General features: G+C 28.1%; 1 protein-coding gene across 3 annotated transcripts; it reads right to left on the minus strand.

Annotated features, from left to right (window-relative positions):
* Positions 1-999: 999 nt before the first annotated feature.
* On the minus strand, positions 1,000-14,718 carry Orp8 (Oxysterol-binding protein-related protein 8). 3 transcript variants are annotated; one of them, XM_083039456.1, is made up of 17 exons: positions 13,742-14,718; positions 13,301-13,440; positions 11,347-11,475; positions 9,492-9,541; positions 9,017-9,247; positions 8,796-8,940; positions 8,275-8,496; positions 5,949-6,160; positions 5,567-5,745; positions 5,301-5,478; positions 5,002-5,098; positions 4,710-4,906; positions 4,443-4,568; positions 4,107-4,355; positions 3,858-4,025; positions 2,576-2,751; positions 1,000-2,424 (listed from the first exon to the last, which is right to left on the minus strand). In XM_083039456.1, the coding sequence occupies exons 2-17, from the start codon at positions 13,431-13,433 to the stop codon at positions 2,193-2,195; spliced, it is 2,724 nt and encodes a 907-aa protein (XP_082895582.1). In that variant the 5' UTR covers positions 13,434-13,440; positions 13,742-14,718; the 3' UTR covers positions 1,000-2,192. The 3 variants fall into 3 exon arrangements, with proteins under 3 accessions (XP_082895582.1, XP_082895585.1, XP_082895583.1); XM_083039457.1 differs by having other exon boundaries at positions 1,002-2,424; positions 5,949-6,106; positions 13,742-14,716; XM_083039459.1 differs by lacking the exon at positions 11,347-11,475.
* Between the last annotated feature and the right edge of the window lie 2,048 nt (positions 14,719-16,766).

Raw genomic sequence — 16,766 nt, forward strand, 5'->3', positions numbered from 1 at the left:
TATATTAGCATATTGCACAACTATATTAAAATTATTACTTTCAAAATTTTTGGAAGAAATCAACTTAGATTTGTTAATGATATTACTAAGGATATAGTTTTGTAATATTCGAATTTGAAAATTTGTCTATAATGTGTATCTGCTGAATCATCATCATTAGAAATGTTAGTATTAGTAAAACTATATCATTTTGACAATGACAATTTCCAAACTAATTAGACATAATCAATAATTTATTAAAGCACATGAATGTTATAGATATTTAAAAATCGTTATATAGTCATGAATATATTTATTTTGTTTTTATCAAAATCGAGATTCTCGAAAAAATAAAAGGCAATGCTTATCGTCACTTACTATTTGCAGCATTATAATTTTAAGCAATATTTAATTAGGTAATAAACCAAACCCAAACACGAGTAAATTTAAAGAAAAATATTGTAATAATGAATAAAAACGTAAGTAATTTACAGAAATTTTAATATAAAAAATATGTCCAAATGTTATCACTTTGTAATAAACATTATTTTCACATTTTTTCAAAAAGTGTAATACACTCAATATAAAATAAGTTAGTAATTAGTAAGACTAAAAAATATATTCATAATTATTAACAATGCTTTTTAAAATATAAAAAGAATAATCTTGAAAGTTTATTTCTTTGACATTATAATATTTAATATAATAAATAATACATATAACATTCTTTAAATTTTCTTATCAAATTATGTCAAGATATAATCAGTAATTCATTGTAACAAATTGTAACTAATGTGCTGCTAAAACAATATTTTCATAAAATTCAAAGTAAGTCAATTTTTTAATTATATATGTATATATACATATATTAAATTTAAAAATTGACTTACTTTAAGTAAGTATTAAACACACATACATACACATACACTTATTTTCTTTTATATACATAATTAACATAATTGATATCTTATATAATAAAATAAAATATATATACATTAAGAAAAAATTTTTGAATTATAATTTAAAAATTTTCGACAATCTTCATCATATAAAAATATTACCATTGTGATACTACAAAAATTGTGCATTATAAATAATGACAAAAATTATTTTTAACACACAATTAAGAAATATTAATGTTTTATGAATTATTATAATATATTAAAAAATCACGTGTCACTTTAACAAATATATATACTGTGTATGTACATATATGTAATGAGATACACAGATATTTTCTTATATAATCATATTTTCTAAATTATTTGTAATTTTTGGCAATTGAGGAAATCCATTTCTGTCTAATATATAATTGGGATCACATACATGTCATAGAGAACAGTTTGTTAAATTATATTATTTTATTGAATTTAAAATTTTCAAAAATTACATGAATATGTTTGAACTGATTGACTTGATTGAAAAAAATTATGGATAATTATGTCAAATGCAATATCGAACGAATTGCATAGATTCTTTTATATACAAGTTTGAACTATTGCTATAATAAAATAATATCATAAGCTCTTTCTACCAGAGTTTTAAAGAAAATTTTTTATCAATCTGTGTAAACACATAGAATATTTGATGTCCTCTATTATAATGCAAGTTAACCAATATAATTAATTCACGTAAAACATATAACGATTTAATATAAGACATATTGTAAACTTGATATCACATTGAAATCAAATTACAATATACTATTATATTGTATATTAATACAGAATTAAATATAATATAATAAGATTTATAATAAATTAGCTATAAAAGTGACGACTCAACATTTTTACAACAATCATACGATTATATTACAATTTGGTACTGGCGGGTTGCAATAAAAATTAGATTAGTAATTCGAGAACACTATATCTTCTCACATTAAGCCCTATATACAATATAAGCTCATATAGACTGTTAGCTCCTGTATTTGACATTTTGTATTTTTGCAATTATGACAAAATACCATTGCACTGAATCTACATTGCGTGGATTCTTATAATATTTTCTAATAATATTTTATTTCTACATAGATAAGTGTGTTCCACAAATATTGTTTTAAAATAAAAATTATATTATTATATTTCTCCTAATATGATTTGCCTCACCATGATCGTGAAATAGATACCGACACCACTCTGTGAGAATTTTAGGACAAAAAATTGATACGCATAATTCAAGTGACAAGTAACAAAATAATGTTACTAAATTCTTCAACCTTTCGTAGGATTGTTGCTCCATACACTTACAACGTATTGCACTAAGAAAACGATAATAATAATAAGTATAGTATCCACGAAACTCTTAAACATACTTATGTTGTGATGCTGTTCAGCAGACTCTCTTTGCTTCTTGCAAACCTGTTCTACAATCTGCTGTATACGATTTAGTTTTTCACCATGTTCTAACATTTGATTCTCTACTTCTTTCATTATGACTATTATTCTAAAAAGGATATATATATATGTATGAGCTTTTATATATTCATACATGTATGTATGAGCTTATATATAAGAAACTGTGTTCTGTATATAAAAATTGTGTGCGCATTACTTGTAAATACACAATATTTTTTATTATATTTAAACAATCTTACCTAGTAGTCGAACGTCTTCTTTTTCCTAATGATTGACTAGAATCGGTATGCGCCTCTGCAGACGAGCTCCCAGAATCATGAGCTGTTTCTGACATAGGCATATTATTGGACAGCTGCCTCTTTGAAGATTTGAGTACTGATAAGGATGAACGTGACTCAGCTTGTAGTAATGGAATCTGCAATAATTATTATTTGCATAAAATTTAAATTAATTACAGATTTATATATATGAATGTATATATGAATAATAAATAATACATTTTTTAAGAAGTTTAAGATATATGAGATTTTTTTTTTTAAATGAGATAATCTTCTTTATATAATCTTGAAATTTTTATTTAATTATTTTTGAAACTATATTTTGTGTTTTTCTTGCTCTAATTAGTTGTTCAATATCTAAGCTAAACAAATACTTTCTAGATTAAACATTGAGTAAATATATATGTATACATAGTTGATTAACACGTAAATAACAATACAATGAAATAATTCAATAATATTATAAAGAAAAACTAACATTGTAATGTTGATTAAAAAAAGATTAAGATCTTACTCTTTTATGAGAAATGCTAAAAATTGTATAAGAAAAAGCAAGATTATTAAAAGTATAAGCTTTCATTAACATGCACAATTTTTCATGTATATTCTTTGTTCATATTAAGTTGAAAGTTTTTTTTTTATTAGGATCTGCAATCCTTTATGTTACATTTCTTTTCTAATAAAAGCAGCATAGAGGTCTTATACGTAAACTGCTGTTTCAGAAAAAACATGACAATATGTGCAAGACATTTAAAATTATACAGAAAATTATAAATTATTATATATATATATATATATATATATATATAAATTATTATATAAATCTTTATTGTAAAATTTTTCAGGATATGTGCATATATATATATTTAAAACTTACTTGAATGTAATAATTTCAGATTTTTCAAACTTGTGCAATTTGTTCAAACTTATAATGTAGTTCTAATACTAAAGAAATATATCACTCTTCAGAGAGAAGCAATGTTAAATTAATACATACAATAATATAAACTAGACTAATAAATTGCAAGTAGAGGAAAATAATTTATTAGAAATATCGAAAATGTATACAATCTATTCAAATCCATTGATAGAAAATAAAATAAGGCAAGTATAATTGTATGTAATTGCTTATTAGCACTGTCGAAAAAGAAGAAAATAGACACACAAAGCGGTTAAAAGTAATGTTACTTATACGTATACAGATGTTAAAACAGCATGCAAATTAGATCTTACATCGCTGTACCTGTGATTGTGGATCAGTAGACACAATACTGCCAGTACGCATAATAGGTGTTTTATGCCTAGTTTTTGTGCGTACTACATAATTCTCTTCATATTGTACTACATCGTTTCTTGGATCCCACGGTCTTATATCAGCATGCCGATAGACCCAATTTCCCGTTATAATATCCTAAGTAATAGAAATTATATTAATTTAAAAATATCAAATAATTTGTCATAATATCAATAAATATATATAAAAGCTGCGTACTTGAACAAAATATTTTGGAATCCATTCTTGCACGAGACTTTTCCGTTCTTTAGCACGTTCCCTTTGTGCTTCTTCGAGTCCAGTTTTAGCCTCGGTAGCAGCGAGCTGATCATCACTATTAATGGCTTGTGTAACAGCATACCACAATTTTTCACTTTCCCACTGCCCCTGATATTCCAAAGGAACAGTAAATTTCTTTAACCTTTTCTTGCGTACTTCCGGAGTTGGATTGAAAAATACATTTTCTTGCTGTAAAATAAAAAGATATTATATATATATATATATATATATAAATATAAAATTAGCAAAGAAATTATCGATTAAGATTTAACTTACTCCTGTTCGCTTGTCCGTTATTAAAATCAGTCCATCCCAATATCCCGATATAGTAACTAGAGTTTCTTTCCCCAGACGTATTCGTCCTACAACTTGATTCATTAGTTCTGTACCACCGAGGAACGGCTAAAAAATATATTTTGAATTGTTATATATTTTTAATAACAAACATTTCTGGTTATATATATATATATATATATATATATCTATATTTTTTAAATTAAATTGTATAATTTTATTAAAAAGAGATAGGATATTGTTTGTTACCTTGAGTTTAAATTCTAATTCGGTATGATAACCGGTTTTCTCGCATATTATGTTTACTTTTCCACCGAGTTCCATAGACAATGTTCCCATAAGAATACCTTTACAATGTGCATAAGGAATTGTCATTGTATAATCTTCACCTCTTGGTAGCATTGTTAATACAGCAACACCATCTAAAACTGCCGAAGTTGAATTCCCTGTAAAAAAAATTGTACCATAAGTTATATCGTTATATAGAGATATTAGTACAGATATTACGTCATTCTATATTAAATAACAAAGAAATACTTGCCGTAAAATTTAGATTTTGCAATAATTGTAGCGCCAATAGTAAATCCGTCTTGGCGATTTGTTACATAGAATCCTGAGATGGGTGGATGATGCGATAACTAGCAAGACATTTAGATACATACATTAAGATAGAATATATCTATATAAAAGAAATAAATTTTATGTAGATTCTGAATTAATAAAAAGAAATTCGTCATTAAAATTAAAATGAATTAATTCTGTGACATTTTGAGAACATAGAGACAAATTGTTCAATGTTGTTAATACTAATTATATTATAAATATTTTTCGGATTGTTACTTGTTCAGCTAAGTAGAATGTTCTTGAACCATTAGGATGTTGCCAATAACAGCGGAATGTTTCGCCTAAAAGCGGATTGTATGGCTTCTTCAGGCCTTGCGGTTTCTTATAAAATCCCGATAAGTACCATTTTACTACAGCCTTCATACGCGTAAATGCATCATCTTCTAGTACTGCTCTGTAAAATAAGATAAAGAAATTAAGTTTCTTATATATGCGGCCTATAAATATAAATCACAATATAAATATATTATACTATATCTTACTGAGACAATAAATCGGCGTGATAATAAGAATCGGCCAGTTTTTCCAGAAATGAACGTGGTTCCAAAATAAAAGTTGGCAATACAACTTTAGACAGATCCATGCCGGGACGAACTTGCTTCATTAAGAACCATATCAAAGACTTTTGTTCTTCTTGTAGCTCCGTAATGACTTCACCGGCCTATTTATTAATAACGATAATAAATACTATAGAGGTAAATGTACAAAATACATAAAATTATACATTTATGATAAAATCAAAATGAAGCGAAACTTTGAGATCAAGATGCAATAAATTATAAATATCTCTGACGAGATATTTATTTTCCAATGTGATATGTTTATGTACTAATTAAGAATTTTATATTATAATTAAATACTTACTGTTCCAAGAACTTCGTTTTCATTAGAAACGTATGGTGTTTCAGTGATTGGCTCTGATAACTGATCTTCCTTGGCTGATGTCTCAGACTCGCTATCCGAAGCACTGATTTCAGCATCAGCTGCTACTCCATTCTCCGGCTGACTAATATCGTCCAGGTCTATATGCGAGATGTACACAGGATCTAGCGTTACTACTTGACGGGTATCGTACTCTAAGACATATACAGAAGGAACAGTCATGTGACGTGCTGGGGAGATAGATAGGTGAGGCGCAGAAGCAGGAAGCCGTGAAGAACCAGACGACTTATTTTTATTATCGCTGTTATCTGGTTCATTGGAAATCAAAGACACAACGTTTTCCTGATCTGTGTCATGTGTCGGAGATCGTTCAAGTAACTGTTTCTCCCAATAAGCGACCGCATGATAAAGCTGTTGGAACATTGGAGTTGGCGAGGGACAAACGCTCCTAGGATCACGAATTATAGCGGGAGAAAGTGGCTGCGGACACGATAACAAGCGCCTTTGGGGTGTTGTAGGCGTACGCGGAGCATAACGTTTTAAATATACTACCGGCGCAAAAAGCAGGGTAAGAAATTAGGATGATAAATAGAAAAGGAAAAGTAATTAGTAAACAATCATTATTTATATCATTTTTCATAAACCTAACTACTTAAAATATTAATTTTATATACTAATCTTTATAAACCAAGATTTAAATATGTTTCCTAGAAAGAGAAACACATGCAAAGTATTTTTGCACTGAATGTATATCTAATATAAACTTGTAAAATCTTCATAAAAATTTTTTTTAATAATTTGCATACTATTTTTGTTGTCACCAATAGTTTTTGAACTTAAGCAATTAAAAAATAACTTTCTGTGATTAAAAGATTATAAAATAGATAATAAAATCTTTCTTATTTCTTATTTTATGTAATACATGTAAGTTTCGAATAAGTCAAACTTTAATACCATTGTATGTAAACAAAGAGATCATGTAATACTGCAGCAATGAAAAATATGACATTTATCTATATCTTTCTTATTGACTATTTACACAAATAAAAAAGATTTGAAATCATATTTTTATTACACGTGAATCTGTATAAATTGCTGTATTATTAAAATTTTTATTGCAACTTTTGTTTGGTTATGCAAAACTTGTAAAGAAAAATAAGCAATCTGAAACCAATTACTTTTATCAATAGCACTGCAAATTGACAAATCACCATGCATTATTTACAGATTGTACTTCTTATATAATATACTTTTCTAATTCAAAGTCATCTTCTCATGAATTCTCTCAATTCTCTATTTATACTGTTCCATCAAAAATCTCAATTGCTGTCATTCTTTTGTTTTGTTTCAATATATAATTAATGTATATTATGTTGAATGTTAATAATGCTATTTAATAATCAAAATATAATATTTTTCATAAGATCAGATTTTAATTATAATAAACGAAATTTTATGTAATAATTTTGCACAGAACTTTTATATATTATATATATATATATATATATATATATATATATATAAGTTTCTGTGCAAAATTATTACATAAAATTTCGTTTGCATGTATATTACGTAAACGTGTATATTAATAACTAAATAGAATTATTCTTTCGACCATGACTGGCATAAGTTCAAAAATGTTTATTTATTAAAGATAACACAACGTTTCGACCATTGGTTTTGGTCCTTCTCAAGTGCTATCGATGTGGATTCACTTTTTACAAACATTACATCGAACATTTTTTTATTATTAACCTGTCATTGTGACATTCGGTCGAGTACTGGTGACGATAGCACTTGAGAAGGACCAAAACCAATGGTCGAAACGTTGTGTTATCTTTAATAAATAAACATTTTTGAACTTATGCCAGTCATGGTCGAAAGAATAATTCTATTTAGTTTTTAAAACTCTACTGGCGATTAACATATATTGTATTATGTATATTAATGTTTTATATATATTAATGTTTTATATATATATATATATATATATATATATATATAAAACATTAATATACATGTTCTCTCAGAGTTAAATTTGAAATAGACTTTTCTTTAATAAAAATAGGAAATATAACTTTCTTTAATATAAAAATAGAAAATGCAAACACATAATAAAATATCTTTTTGCTATCGAATAATTTCTCAAATTAATTAATCTATATACAAAAATATATATATATAAATCTAGAATATCCTGTGTTATTGCTGGATATTTCATTTTATGAAAATTTTGTCTTAAATGTAACATTCCACTATACTTAAATATCGCTAGTACGAAGTACGAAGCTTTGCCAATGATACTAACCATGATCATCAAAGTGTTTTTCATAATCAGCTTCGCTCCATTGGGTTTCATGTGTGGTCGTCGTATCGAGTGGTAAAGGACGTGGTAGTGCGCTTGTTGAGCGCACTATTAATGAAGAACAACGCAACGATAATTCAAGTGCATCTAACCAACATTTGCCTGCCGCTTGGGACGGCGCTCGGAAGATTAAGTAAGACGTTGGCAAAGGTTGTACAACGGCACCTAGGAAATATTAATTTGTTGATAATTATAAGGCTAAAATTATTTTCTTAACATATCTAGTTGCATGTGAAATATATATATATACATATATATATAAAACATAAATTAAATATATATATATATATATATATATATATATGTAATAATTTAAAAATTAGATATTTTATTAATAATATTGCACAAAAATTAAATTATTATTTTCAAAAACATAGTCTGATTTATATTCAATTTAGCAGAAACGCATAATAAAAACAATTTTATATTTATAACATATTAATGATTGAAATATGATAATATACCAATAGCTTCTTTCTCTGGTCCTCGAGGGGCCCATATAGATTGTTCCAAGGGATGAAATAATTTAAAACAAAATCCATCTTTCTTACTCGGACGTTCTATGACTTGACATGTATTAAGTAATATGGTTCCCACCCAATGGTTACTCTGTAATAAAGATATAAGATATAGTTATAAAATGAAAATGAATATAGCATAATTAAAGAAAAATGTAAATATAAACCTTTGTTTTTGGACTTTTGTATAACAGCAATAATCCAGGTTTCAGAATACACCACAATTTGGTCCAACTTTTCAATGTGCCGCGAACTTTTAGCCAATCACTCATAACAATAACAGTCGGGTCTTTAAAAGAGCTTAAAAGTTCGTTGGCCACTCTTTTCTTCTCCATTCGATAATTTTTTCTTTGGGCCTTATACGATTCTTTTCGCGTTAATTTGCAGGAATCCAACGACTGAAAACATTATCAAAAAGTTTTACGTGTTATTTAAATTAAAAATAGTTTATATTTTATCGTATTTAAAATAATAAAAATGCAAGAAATGTATATTTTTTTAAATTGATTATATCTTTTGGAAAAAAAAAAAAAAAAATTTTTTTTAATATAAAAGCTGTGTATTTATATTTCACATTGTACATGAGAGTGCTAATTAGGATAGTTTTCTGTGATAATTAGTTGCGTCTAAAAAGAGAATTACCTTATCTGATGAATTGTCGACTTTTTGACCTTCACCCATTCCGGAAAGTCCTATAACATATATAATATTGCATTACTTTTTAGTAAAATTTATTTTATACAATAATGATCAGACAGTAAACAAAACTGGAAAAAATTATATATGCCATTAGAATATAAATATAGTATGCCTTTAGTACATGTATAGAATTTATATCAGAAATTAAAATTTTAATGTAGTTAATACAAACTTTTTCAATATAAATTATTACACTATAAATACTTGTTTCTTATGTAAAATAAATTACCTAATTAAGAGTTGAATATTTTTTATTAATTTTGCAATATATCTTGTATATATGTATAAATTATTATATATTATTTATATATATTTTCATGTTTTATATGAATTTATGTACAATTTTCTTTTAAGTCTATATAAATTATTAAGGTATGTAAGTTTTTATAAAATTAAATTTAATAAAATAGAACCAAGTTTTATATTTTTAGAAAGAAATAATACATGCTTACACACTCTAAAAATAAAAAAATACCACACTATAACAAAAAGATACAAAAGGTAGAAAGATACATAATATTATTTCATTTTAATCTTATATATAAATTGAATCGCCTACTCACACATTCATCCAATCAGAATAGTATAAAGTAACACAGATATTATATACTTTTTTTAATTATTTTAATTAAACAAATCAAGATAATCATTCTTTCGTCATGATTTGTATGTGTCATAAATCTTAATTAACATTTAGCTTATTCTATGTATGCTTCAATTAGTAAATATAGCCAAAATCAATATTCTTTTTATATGCTTCATGTCTGAAGTAAACTAAGATTCAATAAAATAAATGTCTTATACAGAAAATAAATGTAAAATGATAATTTTCAACTTATACAAGTATAATAATAATAAAACTTATCTTGATTTGTATTATAGGTGTATCACAAATGAGAGTTATACTATAAATTATCTATTTTTGTATACAAATCTATATTAATTGATTAACGCATTTTATATATATATATATATACAAATATAAAAATCAGATTATTAAAAAATTAATATTATTTTAAATATTTTCTTTAATATTATATAAATATATGCATAATATGTAAAATATGCTTTTTGTAAGATTTGCATCAAATCTTAAAAATACATTTTAATATAAATTTTATTTCGGATTTTTATTTTTTCAATGAGCTTGGTGCATTATTATCAGAGACGAGAGCCAATTAGATTTTATTGCAATAAAATCACATGCTTAAAGATATTTAATACACAAAAAAATAATTATAATATTAAAAATACAAAATTTTGTAAAAAAGATGGCATGCAACAAATCTTTGTTAAGAGAAAATTATTTTTTTGATTTATAAAAGAATACAAACCTCATAAAATAGCTCATACAATACAAATGAGACGCATTTATTATACTGAATTATATAATAAGTCTATATATATTATATGTTTATATGTATACACAGCCCATATATACTTTTTTATATCAATAATGAAAAATTAAAAAAATATTTTATGCAAGCTTATTTTGTGAAGAAAGCAAGTGTAAAGTGCAGCAAGCGTTAAAATATAACAAGCATTAAATAATATTGTTATGTAAAAGCTTATAAAATAAAATTGCATAGAAAATAAAATGTAAACATATGTTTAGAAAGGAGTGCTTTGTAAAAGCCACACATGGTTTCAAAATATTTTTAGTACATATGTGTACCTATTATACTGTAGAAATAAAAGCAATGCCAATAAAGATTTGGAAGCTGCTGAAATCCGTTCGATTATCCCAGATTATAAATAAACTGATGTATTACTTTCAAAAATATTTCTAGGTTTATACCTGGAGAAACTGGAGGTGCACCGGCAGTAATATTTACGCTTGTTGAAAGGGACTCAGTTGATGGAAGTTTAGGTAATGGTGTAGACTGTGCTTGAACGCTGCTTCGTCGAAGTTGTCGATCCGCTGGTTCTATATATTTAGCATTCATTCAGTTGCACTCACAATATTTAATATTTTATATCACAGTAGAAACAGGAAACGTTTCAAACAACTGATCAATCAATCATTGACTTATTTGATATGTCAAAATTTATATTTGCTACATTACAAACAAGTAGTATTAACATGTAGTACAACAGAAAGAATATTACAAGATAAAAGTTGCAAAAAAATATATAATTGTTTACAAATAAATTTTAATGAAAAATTGTCATACTTTGCTGTAAAAAGGAGAAAAATACATGCTTGAATCATACATGCACAACGGAGCATGCTACTTTAAATAGTTACATGCAATCAATTTACAAAGAAATGCAAGTTACATATTATAAATATAATTAAAATAGAAATTAAATTAGCATGTTCAAAATATATCAACATAGTATAGATAGTAATACACCATACACCATATTGTTACAACAAATATTTCAAGGAATATTATCTCAATGCAAACCTTTCAAAAAACATTCTATACAAATTCGATACAAATATCTGTATTAAGTTGCTTGAATTAAAGACATTGTTTTTATATTGTGTTTATCCAGTTTATTATCTAGATTTATACGTATTATGTATCGTATTTTGTATATGAAATAATGTATATGTTTAAATGATAAAGAGACTTGTCATGAAGAATGTTATGTAAAATAATAAAATAGTTCGTGTTAATCTTTTAATTTTATATGTAAGAATTTTTAGTATTCTGTAAATGTGTATATATTGTCTTCATTGTATATTAAAAGAAAAAAATGGTGGAAAGTGGGTCATAAAGCATAAAGTTATTATACTACAACAAACTACGGTGCTTATAGTACTAGGGATTCCTACTATAATATGAGAACAGTTTGTTAGACTCTCAAGAGTATTGATTTCCATTTTACCAACAGTTAGACTTGCTATAGTATGTATTTCATTCATATTAATGAGCTGCCATAATGTATCCTCATTGACAAGTTTATAATAACTAGTTTTATATAAGATATCACAGATCAGAGAGCTACGCAAACAATACGGAACAATACAGAAGTGTGCTATTATTAAATATATTTATATCTTAAATCAATATATTCTCATAATCGAATTAATATATTCTCATAACTTTTCAGATTAAAATTATTTTAAAAGGTGTAACATATTGTGAAAATATTCATCGCATCTTGTGAAATTTATTTGACTAAAAAATAAATTGATTTTTCTTTTTTTTTTAAGGAAACACCCATGCATCCACAGAGAACAACAGACTACACACACACATAAACTTTGTGGTTTGTACAAGAGTGTTCATATTATATAAACATAAAAAATTGTATATAATTTGTGACAGCATTACATAAACTCTAGTAGGTCTTACAACACTTTAATAATAGAGCACAGTGTTTTGCAAAGACATGCTACAATGACATCTATATTCTTAATTCATATCAGTTCAAATGTCAATGACAAATAATTTTATGAAGTTCACAAATATTGTGATTCTTTTTTCTAGAAAAATATATGTAGTTTTTACATATTTGCAAATATAATTGTCATATATAGTTAGAAATAGTTTCTAAATTGACATTTTTACTGTGCTTAATTATATTCTCTCTCATTACTTTTAATTTTATTATATCTTATAAGCTAATTGCTCTGAACATATTGTTGCAAATAATGGGAGAAACAGATAACCAAAATTAATGCCATTATAAAGTGTTTTATAATGACATAATCTTATAATTAACTTATCTACATTATAGCATATTCAAAATATTCCTAACAAAATATGAGAACATTTCTAACATCGTAATATACTTACGACTAAGAGATCTGCTGACATTTGGCGGTGTCATGGTCTTAAATGTATCCACTGAACTTCCAAGAGGCACAGAATGAGTTTCCGCTTGCAAACGCTGATGTTCACCAGGTACAACAATTGGTTGCGAACTCATTGTGAATCTAGGATCGACAATCCAGAGAACACAAATTTCAATTTAATATAAAACATTTTAGCAACTTTTTATATATAATTTATATAAAACTTTATATATTTAATTTTATTAACTTAACGAATGTGCACAATCAAGCTATCAAGTATATATCTGACTAGCTAGATAGATTCACAAGCAAATATAAGTAATATAATAATAAAGAGAAACGAGATACATATAAACACAGAAAAGAAGCTGCACAAAGTGTAATATTTTTACATTCCCTTCTCATTTATTACACAACTGTTACGCATAATGTAGAGACTCACCTTGCTTGCGAACGACTGTTTGTGACAAATTATCAGTCCATCGCAATCATTTATGCACAGAGGACAATTAGAGCGCGAGACACGTAAATAAAGCGCGACATCGCGGCATCGTTGTCGCCTATCGTTTTTCCGACACTCGCAGAAGCACTTCTTCTTCTTCGAGCGGCGAACTCACGTCTTCGTCGTCTTGTTTTCTACTGCTCCGACCAAGTGCGACTCGTCGCGAGACCGTGACGACGACGAACACGTCGCGTATACAATAACGTGCGCGCGTGGACGGTGGTCTTTTGACAGGACGGCGCGGACGAACGTGGGCGCGAAGTGCGTTGTACCATTTGATCAGCAACGACACGGATACCTTAATAATATTAACGTTGTACACCTGACTGAGAGCTTGCGCACGGCTGTGCAACTCGCCTGCAACTGCAACTCACTGCAACTGCGCGCGTGCAACGTCTAGCGCTTCAGCGTGTCGTTCCGTGGCACCGCAACTGCGCGATGCGCAGTACCCGGAGCAAATAAAGACAAAAAAGAGAGAGGATGACGAGGGAGGAGAGAAGGCGGTGGACCGCGTCGCGTTTAACCGGCCGCAACCTCTACATACATATATAATACATACGCTTTAATTCGACAAAAACATATCACACTTCTCGTCTTCGTCGTCGTCTCTCTCTCTCTCTCTCTCTCTCTCTGACGTATGTATATGTGCGTACGTATACAATACGTTCCCCGTTCCCTTCCCCGGCGCGTCGACGAGGAGCTGCTGGCTGCTGCCGTATATATATCTTTCTCGGCTTTACGTCCGCGTAGAATCCTCGGTTTTTCTAACGGGAACGGTCGAGTGCTTCGCTGGAATGTCCGGCGAGTGTTTGAAAGCACAGCCGGTGATAAATGATGACGTTACGCGCACGCGGACCCAATTGAACGGCTTGTCCTTATCACTTTCATCTTCGCTCGCCATCGCCATCTCTCGCTCTCTTTTTCTCTCTCTCTATCTCTTTCCTTCTCGCTCTCTGTCTCCCTCTCTTTCTCTTTCTTTGAGAAGACCGATCGATATCGCTTTGATACGCTGTGAATTTTTAACAATCGCTATTAATGCAGTTTTACGCCCCTCCCACACTGGTTCTAATAAAGAAACTCGATATTCTTATCTACGTCGTATATGTATATATAATATATATATAGGCGGTTATAATCTATAAAGAAAGACACCGCGCAACTTTCCAATCTTCGAGATTGGATTAAACAAAAAATAATCAGCGCTGATTAACTCGTGAGATTAACGCAGAATCATGTTCAAGTTTGAACCCGTCTTAGACTCTGAAATCTCGCTTATTCTGCGTCTGTGTCTAACGAGATTATTCCGATAGATTCCATTTTATTAAATTATTGAAAAATTTTCAAACACACACAAACACGTATATAGCTAATCTTGTGCGCATGAACGTTATAAATATCTTATATAAATACTTTGCCACATTTAGCTCTGAAATTTTGAACGAGTTAAAGAGGTTGACCCCAATTTTGCTTTCCCGCATATTCTGCATTATGCGTAGAACCGTGACATAGAAAGGGACAGCGAGTCGATAACTCGGGATTTTATATACTTGACCCCGGACTACGTCGAGGCGATTCAATCTATATGTTAACTGGAGTATATAACTATATATAATGCACAATAATCCAGATTTAATATCAAGCACTTTATATACATTAAATAATTTTTTAAAAATATGTCGTATAAATAATATACGTGTTTGAGCAATAAATGATAATGAAAAATTTAATTATCGATTTTTTTTCCATGAGAATGCATACGAGAAAAGATTTTATTGTTTGTTTATTATGATTATCGTTTGAAACTTGAGAAAGAGAGAGAGAGAAAAAAAGGAATCGATGGAAATAACTCTGAAACTATTCTAAACAATTGATTAATAGAAAGAGGAAAACCTGTATCAATTTCTTGCTACGCTCCTGCGAAGAAATGTCGCATGAAATTTACGAGTTGTGTTCTAAAATAAGCGCCCAAAATTTATGTAGCAACACGCATCTTCACAATCTTCTTAATAATATATTCCAATTATCGAGGCTCCGTCTATATTTTTCTGAGATCGACGCATTTTTTATATCATTTGTTTCCTCCTAAAACTAAATATACAATATATATTATTTCAATCGTAAATAATATAGTTTATAGGGAATATTAATAATATTATTAAATGACTTTATAATAATGTTTTGCATATTCTTTCTCAATTGACAATCATGCTGATACATGAATATTATTGCGTATTCATAGTGTAATTAAATGTCTTATGTAATTTAAGTACTCACATTATCATTGTTTTGCACTGTTTACATTATGATTGTGTTTCCCTCTATTCTATATATACATATATGTATATATGTTCATTACATATGCACAATTTTTTGTCCAATCTCAATTAATGCATTATATAATTGGTTGCGATATAGTGATGCAAATTCTCGATTATAAGATAGTCGCTGCAAATAAAAATAATACTACTGTAAAAGAAAACAAGTTTTTTATATTTAACAATTATTAATAATTAACATAATTTGTATACAAAGATAGCACGAATACAGTTTGTGCAGTGTATCTTTGTCATGGCAGAAATTTAGCAGAAAAATATGACCACGGAGTAAGGTTAGCGCACAATATATATATATATAAAATCCTGCATACAAAATGTACTTCGAACAAATAAATTTGTATAAAAGAACTCACAGATTAAATGACAAAAGATAACGATAGTCTTTCTAATGACATGATTTTTGGCTCGATTTCTAATTACTGACCAAGAAAGCGAACAATAACGTGTGCAATTAAATAAACGCGAAGATGAATATATCGCTCCAAAATGGAAACGATTCGATACTATCGATACTTCGATACTATCGAAGTATCTATTGGCGCGTAAAGTCCTGGAAGATGATTGGTCGAGCGATTCGGGCGCGCTCGGCTTCGATCATGTGTCCGAAGTCGCACGAGTCAGCGAAATAC

Source organism: Prenolepis imparis, unplaced genomic scaffold, assembly GCF_030444845.1.
Source record: "Prenolepis imparis isolate NDT839.2.m4 unplaced genomic scaffold, iyPreImpa1.0 SCAF_5, whole genome shotgun sequence".
Lineage (NCBI taxonomy): Eukaryota > Metazoa > Arthropoda > Insecta > Hymenoptera > Formicidae > Prenolepis > Prenolepis imparis.

Coding starts and splice junctions, on each gene's coding strand:
- Orp8 (XM_083039456.1), bottom strand. CDS start 13,433: ATGAGTTCGCAACCAATTGTTGTACCTGGTGAACATCAGCGTTTGCAA. Junction 5,479..5,566: donor CACGCCGATTTATTGTCTCA/GTAAGATATAGT, acceptor CTTATTTTACAG/AGCAGTACTAGAAGATGATG. Junction 5,099..5,300: donor CATTCTACTTAGCTGAACAA/GTAACAATCCGA, acceptor ATGTCTTGCTAG/TTATCGCATCATCCACCCAT.